The 13,061-nt window shown below is 46.3% G+C and overlaps 1 protein-coding gene across 1 annotated transcript in view; it reads right to left on the bottom strand.

Annotated features, from left to right (window-relative positions):
• TMEFF2 (transmembrane protein with EGF like and two follistatin like domains 2) overlaps positions 1-13,061 on the bottom strand; it is a 250,317-nt gene that overhangs the window by 210,751 nt on the left and 26,505 nt on the right. The window contains exon 3 of the mRNA XM_080972358.1: positions 6,102-6,231. Coding sequence (XP_080828484.1) covers positions 6,102-6,231 — 130 coding nt within the window. The remainder of the gene's footprint in view (positions 1-6,101; positions 6,232-13,061) is intronic.

Raw genomic sequence — 13,061 nt, 5'->3', positions numbered from 1 at the left:
TTTGTATGTATGTGCAGCCACAGCCTGCTTAGTTAAAATGCGCTGTAGCAAATTGTGCTTTTTTTATGCCATTCCTCTGTCAATTAGAGAGATCTATGCTAAATGTTTCATGTGAACTTTCTGTTTGATGCTGGAAAGTTCCTTTTAAGATTCTACAGGTGTTCCTGTTCTAAATCCTCGGTTTACTGCACCAAGGCTGGCAACGTTACTGTGTTTCCTGACAAATTTTCCATTTTCTTCCGTAAAGTATTTGTGGGATGGGCGCTCTGTTTTTATTTTTCGAAAGTAAGCTGTCAGGGAACTGACATCGGAGCTCGAGGCGGAGGGAAGGCTCTCAAATGATGCTGGAGAAGGGCCCAGCAGGGAGAGAGGCAGCTCCGCAGAGGGGGAAGCTAATCAGCGCAACACCAGGGAAAGAGAGGGGCTGATGGGGGAATCGGCGAGAGGGCTCCAAGACTCTTCACCGGACACCAGCGAGGAGAGCACAGGTCCTCCACTACCCACGCCCACCCTGCGCAGAAGACTTCCGCGCAGAGAGAGTAGGAGGAGACTGGGTGTCAAGCAACTTTTATGTTGGAAAAGATTTAAGAAACGCCCACTGACGGATTCTGCTAGCGACTGAGGCGGCCACGAAATGAAGGGCTGTCCAGACAGAAAGGTTTAACAAGGCAACATAGCCAGGAGAGGCGGCAACTTACGCACGAGCAACCCCATACCATTATATAAGCTTTTGAAAGAAAGGAGAACCAAATCTACATTTGGCTGTGAGAGTCGCGGGGTACGTTCCACACCAGGGGTCAGCAAACTTTTTCAGCAGGGGAGGCGGTCCACTGTCCTTCAGATCTTGTGGGGGGCCAGACTATATTTTTTTTGGGGGGGATGAACGAATTCCTATGCCCCAGAAGCAACCCAGAGATGCATTTTAAATAAAAGCACACCTTCTACTCATGTAAAAACACCAGGCGAGCCCCACAAATAACCCAGAGATGCATTTTAAATAAAAGGACACATTCTACTCATGTAAAAACACCAGGCGGGCCCCACAAATAACCCAGAGATGCATTTTAAATAAAAGCACACATTCTACTCATGTAAAAACACGCTGATTCCCAGACTGTCTGCGGGCCGGATTTAGAAGGCGATTGGGACAGATCCGGCCCCCGGGCCTTAGTTTGCCTACCAATGTTCCACACAACCCATGGGTGAGATCTCTATCCCTGCTCCCTCACAGACCCCATGCAGACAGGCCCTGACCATCTAAAATCTCCCTGTGCTGCCATGAAACTGGTCTCAAGCAACCACAGCCGTTTCTGAAGTGATGAGCCAGCAGCATCTGCAACTGGGCCTGACCAGGATGTTCTATGCCTGCTTCAAACAACAATGCAAGAGAACTAGATCATTTTGCTGCTGGAAGGTTTTTTTGTTTTTTTCAATAGCACAGCATATGCTTGTTCTCGGCATTTATATACCACCCAATTAACCATGTCCTCTGGGCAATTCACAAATTAAAACCAATAAAATACAAAATACAATCAATGGGCAACTAAAACGCTCATTAAGCAAGCAGCAGAGCTGTGGGAATGCCAGCGTAGCGTCATTGTGGATTGCAGTGTCAAGTGAATCAGGCGAAACATTTGGATCTGTAGACATCGTCACCTTTGGACCTTTGGTACGTTTCCACATCAGTAAGCCTGGTCACCAAGGAGGTTTAAATTCCAAAATAATATTCCAAAATGCCAGAGTGGTGCATGCTCTAGTTATCTCCCGCTTGGACTATTGAAACCCTCTCTACTTGGGACTACCTTTGAAGGTGACCTGGAAACTACAACTAATCCAGAATGCGTCAGATGGACTGGTGACTGGGAGCGGCCGCCGAGACCACATAACACTGGTCTTGAAAGACATACATTGGCTCCTAGGACATTTCTGAGCACAATTCAAAGTGTTGGTGTTGACCTTGAAAGCCCTAAATGGCCTCGGCCCAGTGTACCTGAAGGAGCATCTCCACCCCAATTGTTAAACCTGGACACTGAGGTCCAGCTCTGAGGGCCTTTTGGTGGTTCCCTTACTGCAAGAAGCAAAATTACAGGGAACCAGGCAGAGGGCCTTCTCAGTAATGGTGCCGGCCCTGTGGAACGCCCTCCCATCAGATGTCAAGGAAATAAACAACTACGTGACGTTTAGAAGACATCTGAAGGCAGCCCTGTTTAGGGAAGTTTTTAATGACTGGTGTTTTAATGTATTTTTAATCTTTTGTTGGAAGCCGCAAAGAGTGGCTGGGGAAACCCAGCCAGATGGGCGGGATATATTATTATTATTATTATTATTATTATTATTATTATTATTATTACCAGATCCTCACAAATTGATACTATAGGATTGGTACAAGGGAAGTGACATGTGTAGCTCTGAGTCAGAGCATCTGCCTTTTCCCAGGTTCAGTCCTTGACATCTGCAGGTCAGGCTGAGAGCTGCTGAAACCCTGAACAGTTGCTGTCATTCAGGGCAGATCTACGGTCTTAGCAGCCAGGTGGGGGGGCATGTTTGTGCGCTGGGGGGGTTAGATCTTGAGGGTGGCCACACCAGCCCCAGCCCTCACCACTGACTGAGCCGTGGCAGTCTGAGCCATTAGCAGGTTTTGGGATGTGAAACACAAGAGCAGTCAAGTACAACATCCCTAGAGTGGACATAAAAGGGGATGTCTGGACCAGCCAATCGAAACTTCCTGTTTCTCCTAGGCTGTGACAGACTTCCTCTGCATGTGACTAGAGTCGGGCGTGAGCTCACCTGCCCAGGTAACAAAAGAACAGGACTGGTCAGCCATCTCTCTCTCTGACCACAATTCATTGAAGAAGCAACGTCTGCTTAGTCTAAGATGCTCTCTTGGCTTGCAGCCAAGAGAGGACAAAGGAGCTGTATCCTTATGGGATAGTTTCCAGGTGTATATTACTTTTCTAACTTAAGTCAGCCTTCTGGGATATAACTGTGAACAGAATGTGTGAGTAAACTCTTTTTACACTTTTATAGAAGACTGTCTTGTGTCTATCTTTTTATGAGGGACTAAATGAGGAATTGGGACGTGGGTGGCGCTGTGGGTTAAACCACAGAGCCTAGGACTTGCTGATCAGAAGGTTGGCGGTTCGAATCCCCACAACAGGGTGAGCTCCCGTTCCTCGTTCCCTGCTCCTGCCAACCTAGCAGTTCGAAAGCACGTCAAAGTACAAGTAGATAAATAGGTACTGCTCCGGCGGGAAGGTAAACACAGTTTCTGTGCATTGCTCTGGTTCGCCAGAAGCGGCTTAGTCATGCTGGCCACATGACTCGGAAGCTGTACGCCGGCTCCCTCGGCCAATAAAGCGAGATGAGCGCCGCAACCCCAGAGTTGGCCACGACTAGACCTAATGGTCAGGGGTCCCTTTACCTTTAAATGGGGAATTACCAAAAGGAAAACGTATTTTAGAGGCTTTAGCCAGCCTGAGCAAATGCATCCGCTATGCAAATTTAAAAAGGGGAATGTTACTCTGCTAAATTGTAGAACTTGTTAACACAAGTTGGAAAGGATATAATCAAACAATATATCCTCTCCTGTATCCCTGAACATTTCCACACAAGTTAGGCGAAGTAAGGGAAAGGAGCAAGAGGCTTGCTGCTGCCCCATGAGGAGGGCACAGCTGCAGACTGTGGCACCCCGTTCGTGAAGGAGGCAGCTGCCAGAACCTCTCACCTCTCCTTGGTGGGTGGCAGCAGCAGCGCTGTTGCCCTCCCCCTTGCTCTCGGCCAGCCCAGGTGTGGGACATATACAGGCATCCCTTCTCTGGCATTGGCTTGGCTTGCCTCCTCATGGCTCCAGCTTCGATAAGGGAGCCAGGTTACACCCCCCCCATGCCCAATCAAAAATTTGCGCCTGGGGCCACGGCTCCCCTGGGCCTCCCCCTCCTATACCCCCGGGATGGACAGCCCTGAGCAAGATAGACCGGCTCCCTGTGTTACCAAAGACTCTGGGCAAAAGGCAATCAGTTAATATCTATGCTTGGGTGCCTAGTCAATAAAAGCACTTGGTTAAGTAGCCCTGTAATTAAACTTGAAAACTACATTGAAAATTACTTGGAGAGATATAGTTCAAAAGGAAATTCCAGCTGCAGTTGCATACATGCTTGCCCGGGAGTAAGTCCCGTTGAATTCAATGGCGCTTACTTCTGAGTAGCCATGTATTGGACTGCACTGCTACTCTTTAAAAGGAAAGCGCTTGATGCATCTGAAGAAAAAGGAGGCAAAGCTGTGTAGAGGCAGAGATTCGGTTCGCAAAAGGCTCCTCCGTGTCACTGGCAGTTAGGAAGGGAAACGGAGAGCTTGCAAAACACAAAATTGGGATTCTGCCTGAATGCTGAGAGTCAGAATCCCAATTTATCTACAGTCAGATCTGGTTAATCTAGATCAGTTTGCAAACCTCCATCATCATTTCGATTTTCTTTTTAAATCTTCATTTTAAATGAAGCTGTGATGCTCTTCAAATTGCAATTGCGGCTTGCAATTAAAAACAAAACAGAAACCCGGTGTGTGTCTAAACAAAAGATGAGCCCGCAAACAATTTCTTTCTTTCTTTTGCACAATTGCTTGCTTTGCAGATAAGTAAGCCTCAGAAATTGGACTCTCGCTTTTTTTTACTATATTATCGCAAACTGCAAAAGGCAAATGGGGCCTCTCGTGTGACTCTGTCCTGCTTTCTCTGATGACAAACAAGATTATCTTCCCTCGCACACATATTCCTCTGAGCCAAAAGGTCTCTAGGATAAACCCTCCTATTCATTATTTTGCCGCATAAGGAAAGTAAGTATTAACTTTTGTAGCGGGCCTTTCTCACTCTCTGCGGTGCTCTCTGAAACGCCACAAAATTGCGAGAGCCATACAAATCTAACACCATGAGACAAGATGGCTATCACACTGTAGTGAGGGAGCTTCTGCTCATGATAACTTCTCACTCCTATCCTTCCTTCCGGCTACTTTAAGAATGTTATTTGACCAGTTAACACTATCTTGCAAGTCCCCCATTCCTTCTCTTATGGTCCCTTTAGGGCAGGGCTTCCCAAACCTGGGTCTCCAGCTATTTTTGGACTACAATTCCCATCATCCCTGATCACTGGTCCTGCTGGCTGGGGATGACATCGGCAGCACTGTAACTTACGTGGATGTTTCCAGGGCAGCTTGCAAGGCTGGGGCTACCAGCAGAGCCAATCTGCATCTGTGCCCCAGTCCCTTCCAGATAAACTGAGGCAACACCATTCAATTGCCAAATATATATTGGCTGAGAGCCAACATAGCATGAGTGGGTGTCCACTCACACAACTGGGCTTCTCCCCTCCAACCCATCACGCACACACACACCGAAAATCTGCATTGCAGCAAATCTGCAAGTGGCTAGAGGTCCCTTGTTCAAGCAGATTTCCATTACACAAGCAGGCAGATATAACTGGATGTTTTCTATTGGGTAGGGCGACTCTGGCTCTTCCTCATTGGTCATGTGTTAGAAGTAGTGGCGAAGCTTCATGCTCCGGCACTGGGGGGCGGAGGGCAGGCGGGGGCGGGGCTAGCATGTGTCCCGGGGGTGGGGGGTGCGTCCAGCGCGGGTGGGGGGGCATCCAAGATGGCACCCTGGGGGTCACGCTGCTAGGGGTGGTGCGCTCCCCCCGCACTCCTCTTCCTCCACCAGTGGTCAGAAGCAGGTCAGAACACCCTGAAAGCTCATCTTGCAGGCCACACATTCTAGGGTTGTCATATTTTGAAGCGCAAAAAAGAGGACACATTTACCACCTGCTACTTTTAACATCGCTACGATGACTCTACCCATGAAAAAGAGGACACGTCCTGGAAAAAGAGGGCATATGGCAACCCTAAAATGAAAACATTGTTCCCAGGTTCTGAAATGGTTTGCTGCAAGGAGGAAACAACAACAAAACCCCAACTGTAGTTGTCATTACATGTTGTGCCAAGCTTTCAATTACTGGAATGAATCAGGCAGCAATGCAAAACAACTGTTCGCGATGACACACAGCCTATTAGATTTGGCTTAAGATAATATGCCATACAGAGGCTGCTGGACCTACCAGTGGCACACGATCCTTCTGACGCCACAAGGATTTCGCTTTGCTGCTTGCAGGCAGCCTGTCTCAAGTAGCACTCGTTCTGATAGGTGTCGCCGTTGGAGCCGCACACAGGCACAAAGTCACTGTTACACTGATGAGCAGAAAAAGACAGAATGAAACAAGTTTAGGATTGTGTTATAACCATCACCACCACCACCACCACCACCACCACCACCATCATCATCATCTATTACTTATACCCCACCCATCTGGCTGCGTTTCCCCAGCCACTCTGGGTGGCTTCCAACAGGATATTAAAAACGCAATAAAGCACCAAACATTAAAAACTTCCCTAAACAGGGCTGCCTTCAGATGTCTTCTAAAAGTCAGATAGTTGTTTATTTCCTTGACATCTGATGGGAGGGTGTTCCACAGGGAGGGTGCCACTACCGAGAAGGCCCTCTGCCTGGTTCCCTGTAACCTCACGTCTCACAATGAGGGAACCACCAGAAGGTCCTCAGCGTTGGCCCTCAGTGTCTGGGCAGAACGATGGGGGTGGAGACACTCCTTCAGGTATACTGGGCCGAGGCCGTTTAGACTGAGCTTTAAAGGTAAGCACCAACACTTTGAATTGTGCTGGGAAACGTACTGGGAGCCAACGTAGGTCTTTCAGGACCAGTGTAATATGGTCTCAGCAGCCACTCCCAGTCACCAGTCTAGCTGCCGCATTCTGGATTAGTTATAGTTTCCAGATCACCTTCAAAGGTAGCCCCATGTAGAGCACATTGCAGTAGTCCAAGCAGGAGATAACTAAAGCATACACCACTCTGGTGAGACAGTCTGCTGGCAGGAAGGGTCTCAGCTTGCATACCAGATGGAGCTGGTAGACAGTCACGCTGGACACAGAAATTACCTGTGCCTCCATGGACAGCTGTGAGTCCAAAATGACTCCCAGGCTGCGCACCTGGTCCTTCAGGGGCACAGTTACCCCATTCAGGAAGTCCTGTACACCAGCCCACTATGTTAATTTAATCTGTGTATCTTGTCCCTCTAATAAGCCCCAAAGTGATTTCTAGGGTTGCCATACATCCAAGGAAACCCAGACAAGTCCTCTTTTGTGGGGCCAACATACCCATCTGGGAGGATTTTTCACCTTTTAAAGGAAATGTCTTGGGTGGGTGTTTGCCTCTACCCCTGTCTCAGACTGGCAGCGGCTTGGGCTGCCCTCTTTTCTTGCTTTTCAATATATGGCAACCCTAGATTTACAAGCAAGTAAAACTGAGACATCACCTTGCCAACAAAGGTCCGTATAGTTAAAGCTATGGTTTTCCCAGTAGTGATGTATTGAAGTGAGAGCTGGACCATAAAGAAGGCTGATCGCCAAAGAATTGATGCTTTTGAATTATGGTGCTGGAGGAGACTCTTGAGAGTCCCATGGACTGCAAGAAGATCAAACCTCTCCATTCTTAAGGAAATCAGCCCTGAGTGCTCACTGGAAGGACAGATCCTGAAGCTGAGGCTCCAGTACTTTGGCCACCTCATGAGAAGAGAAGACTCCCTAGAAAAGACCCTGATGTTGGGAAAGATGGAGGGCACAAGCAGAAGGGGACGACAGAGGACAAGATGGTTGGATAATGTTCTCGAAGCTATCAGCATGAGTTTGACCAAACTGCGGGAGGCATTGGAAGACAGGAGTGCTCTGGTCCATGGGGTCACGAAGAGTCGGACACAACTAAATGACTAAACAACAACAACAAAACTGCAAGAATAAATTGGCAAAAAGCATATTAGAAACAGATCGAACAATAGATCATTGATGGCACCTAAAGAAGTGTTGGGATACTGTCGGGGAGACGGGGGCATTTTGTAGGCCCCCAGCTGGCTCCAGCCACTGGCCAGCAGCCGGGTGATCTCCAGTCTTTGGAACAGCATCAAACAGTGACACAAGCCTCAGATACCTTTAGAGACTTGGCACGCTCTAGTCAGCAGAGTGAATAACTTCTCACAATGGAAGTGACGGACAGAAACATGTGTAAGCATTATTTACAGGCGTTTATTCCGCATAGTTCAGGAACAAAGGGGGAAAAAACATGTCCGCTTCCCTAGCTGTGTCCAAGCACACAGCAGCATAGCAAAAGCAATATACAAACAGAAGTTCCCAGCAGGCTGTGCTGGAAGTAAACAGGCATGTGACACACAACAGTCATGCCTGTTCCTTTTAAGGTGGAATGGAACTATATCCTAACAAGAACCCTCAAAAATAAAAATGAGGACAAGGTTGGCACTAGGTGAGTCTCCTTGGAAAGAGGATTTCATAAATGAGGAGATACTGCAGAGAAGACCTGTTCTGCCATAGCCACAAGAGGTCCCAGAGGGTGGCAACATTTGAATGGGTCTTTTGTGCATTGGCTCTCCATTTGTGAAATGCTCTCCCCAGAGAAACTCACCTGGTGCCTTCATTACATACTTTTAGGCGGCAATTGAAAACATTTCTATTCACCAAGTTATCTGCTGATTAACATTCTATGGCTATTTAAAATGTATTTGTGAAAGGGGTTGTTAGTTTGTTTTATTACGTATTTTGTATTTTTTTTTTTCCTGTTGTGAACCATCTTGGAATCTTCGGATGAATAATAAAATTAATAAATCATCATCATAGTTATCAGGTTTTATTAAAACAGACCCAATACAAACTAGAAAAGAGAATAAGGCCTGTCACAATGGTTCCTTATTGCCTGTTTGACCAATTCCAAATTGGAGAGACATACTGAAAAATGGCTAGGCAGGATCTGATCCACATGCTGCCACAGGAAAATTACCAACATACATAGCATGGAACACACTTAAAAACTCTTCTCTGGGGCTTATATCTCAGTTTAATTAAACTTGACTTAGAACTGTGGTTTAAGATCCTGGTTTACAATTTGGCATTAATATATAGTTCTCCACTGTGGCTGTAATGACTAACCGTGTTTTAATTAAACCAGGTTGTAAATACAGAGGAAGAAGGAGGAATGACCACATAATCCCATCTCTTATTTCCAGCTGCTGAACTATAATTTGGCAAGCTGGGAACCATAGCTGTCAACGTTATCCTTGTTTTAAAGGGAAATTCCCTTATTCCAAATAGGATTCCTTGCAAGAAAAGGGAAAAGTTGACAGCTATGCTGGGAACGCAGCACCCAAATAAGGCCATTGAGTAGAACTGAGTGGAAAGAGGGTAGATAAAGGACTTGGGAACACAAATTTCCAGGCTGCAAACGGGCAGCCCTATTGAAAAAGGGCCATGTGACCCCAAATTTTGTTGTTGTTGTTGTTGTTGAGTCGTTTAGTCGCGTCCGACTCTTCGTGACCCCATGGACCAGAGCACGCCAGCACTCCTGTCTTCCTCTGCCTCCCGCAGTTTGGTCAAACTCATGCTGGTAGCTTCGAGAACACTGTCCCACCATCTCGTCCTCTGTCGTCCCCTTCTCCTTGTGCCCTCCATCTTTCCCAACATCAGGGTCTTTTCCAGGGAGTCTTCTCTTCTCATGAGGTGGCCAAAGTATTGGAATCTCAGCTTCAGGATCTGTCCTTCCAGTGAGCACTCAGGGCTGATTTCCTTCAGAATGGATAGGTTTGATCTTCTTGCAGTCCATGGGGCTCCTCCAACACCATAATTCAAAAGCATCAATTCTTCGGCGATCAGCCTTCTTTATGGTCCAGCTCTCACTTCCATACATCACTACTGGGAAAACCATAGCTTTAACTAGACACATCTTTGTTGGCCAGGTGATGTCTCTGCTTTTTAAGATGCTGTCTAGGTTTGCCATCACTTTTCTCCCAAGAAGCAGGCGTCTTTTAATTTCGTGGCTGCTGTCACCATCTGCAGTGATCATGGAGCCCAAGAAAGTAAAATCTCTCACTGCCCCCATTTCTTCCCCTTCTATTTGCTTAGGGTGAGCAAACCTGTCAATTTTGGTTTCTCTTGGTTTCTCATTTTTGGAATCTTTAATTCAGCTCTCCAGTTTTCCACATCAGTTTGTAAGTGTGTTCTTTTGAATCCTCGTGGAAATTCAACAGCCCTGTAGTGCAAATTACTCCTACTAAACACTTTCTTGTATGCAATTTTGCACAACAGACACATTTTTTATTTTATTTTTTGCAGAGCAGTTTCCCCAAATATAATGCATTTTTCTATGTTAGTTCCACCAATCTACCCCAGCATATGCATAGCAAAATTCAGAGAAGTGCAACTTTGAAAGGGTGGCTGTGTTTAAGCTCACATACGGTTTCAGAAAGTGGGAACTGGGTAGGTTCAGCTTTAAATGTGAACTTCTTCCCCCATGCCAACCCCAAACATACTGTAGGGAAGGATATAGAAATGGCAAGTGATTGCAACAATTGTGTGTGCAGTTGGGGACTTCCTAAAAATATTTTTACTAGGGTTGCCATACAGTGGTACCTCGGATTAAGAACTAAATTTGTTCCAGAGGTCCTTTCTTAACCTGAAACTGTTCTTAACCTGAGGTACCACTTTAGCTAATGGGGTGTCCCACTGCTGCTGCCGCACGATTTCTCTTCTCATCCTGAGGTAAAGTTCTTAACCCGAGGTACTATTTCTGGGTTAGCAGAGTCTGTAACCTGAAGAGTCTGCAACCCGAGACACCACTGTATTTCAAGCAGTGAAAATCCAAACAGAAAACTTATTGAGCATGGGGGGGGGGGCAAAGCTGTTGAGCTTTTTTGGCAAAATCGTGGGAAAAATATGCCAGTTTTGAGCTATTTTTATGGGAAATAGGATTTTCCCGGACATTTGACCAATTTCTGCCAGGACACTACAGTGGTACCTCGGGTTACATACGCTTCAGGTTACATACGCTTCAGGTTACACACTCCGCTAACCCAGAAATAGTGCTTCAGGTTAAGAACTTTGCTTCACGATAAGAACAGAAATCGGGCTCCGGCGGCACGGCGGCAGCAGGAGGCCCCATTAGCTAAAGTGGTGCTTCAGGTTAAGAACAGTTTCAGGTTAAGAATGGACCTCTGGAACGAATTAAGTACTTAACCCGAGGTACCACTGTACTGCCAACTGCAGCATTGTGGGTAATTCTGGATGTCTGGCAACCCTAATTTCCCCCTTATATGCAGCATTGTAACTCAGTGCAGCTGACTTGACCCTGTTTCTTAGCTTCCACACAGAGCCAGATGTATTAAGTCCATTGTTATTCCTATCATAGCAAAGCCACGTGGATCTGAACAGAGCACCTGCAGTCAATGATTAATCCACATTGTATCAGCCCACCTGAAATTCCAGCTAAGCCATAGTTCCACTGTAATCTATAAGTCTTCTCTTCCTCTGTCAGAAGAAAAGGACAGCTTTGCCCCCCACCCACTTCCACCCCTTGTTCACTTTAATAAAAATAATTCCATTTTGTAATGAAAATTAAGCAACCTACAGGGTGCAGTTATCAGAAGATAATCACACTCAGTGGCATTAGAGATACTTGGCTGTGCCCCGTACCTGATAATTATGCCAGGGATGTGATTATCTCATGATTACTGTACTCCTGATATGCCTCATTGTTTAATTAGAACAAATGTAATGATCAAGATTATTATTTACAAATGATCACCTCTGCTTAAAAACCAGTAAAAAAAAAGTCACACTGCCAATTAGCTCTTCTGTCTTGAAATATCTCACGATATGCTAATGCACATGACACAGCAGAGGAAACGGAGATCTATAAAGATGACAAACTTCAAAACATGCCTCAGCTATGGACAGTTGTTTCGTGTTGATTAACATGTTGGGTGAGATACAAAGGTTTATCTTGATCCGACATTACGCACAGACACGAGGCCAGGGAAATGATGATTACTTGGCCAAACTGAAATGTCACTTTGCCCAAGAGAGGAAACATCTCCCACTTGCCAAAATGTTAATCAGACTCACCAGCGCTTCTTTGACTTTTACAATCATGCCTCCAATATTCTTTTCTCCAAACAGACCAAGTCTTTCCATGGAGACTGAAGGCTGTTTCTGCTGAGCCAGTGGTTTTCAGAAAGAGTCTATGTTGATGTGTCTGCTTAAATACCCCTGATCTAATGTGATGGCCTCCAGCTGTTGTTGGATTCCAATTTCCATCAGCCCAAACCAGGATCCAGGATGATGGGAGTTGTGGATAGCCACAGGTGTCCCATCCTTGCTTTAGAATGACCTTTGTGACCTAGTGGGGTGTAGTGGTTTGAGCCTGAACTGGGAAGACCCAAGTTCAAATCCCTATGTAGATATGAGGCTTTGTGGGGTGACCTTGGGCCAAACTCTCAGCTTAACCTACTTTACAGAATTGTTGTGAGGATAAAATTAGTAGCGGGGGAGAACACAGTGTGGTACCTATTTATCTACATGCACTGGCGTGCTTTCAAACTGCTAGGTTGGCAGGAGCTGGGACAGAGCAACGGGAGCTCATCCCGTCGTGGGGATTTGAACAGCCAACCTTCTGATCGGCAAGCCCAAGAGGCTCAGTGGTTTAGACCACAGCGCCACCTGTGTCCCACTGGGCCAATCTCTCAGCTTAACCTATTTTACAGAGTTGTTGTGAGGATAAAATTGGGAGCAGGGTAGAACACAGTGCGTAGCCTAGAGTTGCCTCCAGGAAACGAGGGATCTATAAATGTAACAAACCAATATGCTTTAATGCCAACCACTGAAACACTGCAAAGAATGTTATAGAGAGAATGCTCAGTTCATGTGCGGCCATAGTTGGGCATCACTACTGCTGTGTGTGAAATGCCTGGTACATGAGATCTTTCTGGGAGGGTTGGTAGCGCTTACCAAGTTTTCCCATTAAGGAGCCCTTGAGCTGCTTCCAAGAAACCCTCCCCTCCTCCAGGGCTCCAAAAAGCCTTTGAATAGTCATCTTCCATCCATCCACCCAGAAGATTTAAGGGGGCCTGTTGGTTTTCAAATTGCCTGCATGATGAATGCATTGCAAAGCT

Source organism: Podarcis pityusensis (genome assembly GCF_964106645.2).
Source record: "Podarcis pityusensis genome assembly, chromosome: 1".
Classification (NCBI taxonomy): domain Eukaryota; kingdom Metazoa; phylum Chordata; class Lepidosauria; order Squamata; family Lacertidae; genus Podarcis; species Podarcis pityusensis.
This window is presented reverse-complemented; position numbering and strand designations above follow the sequence as displayed.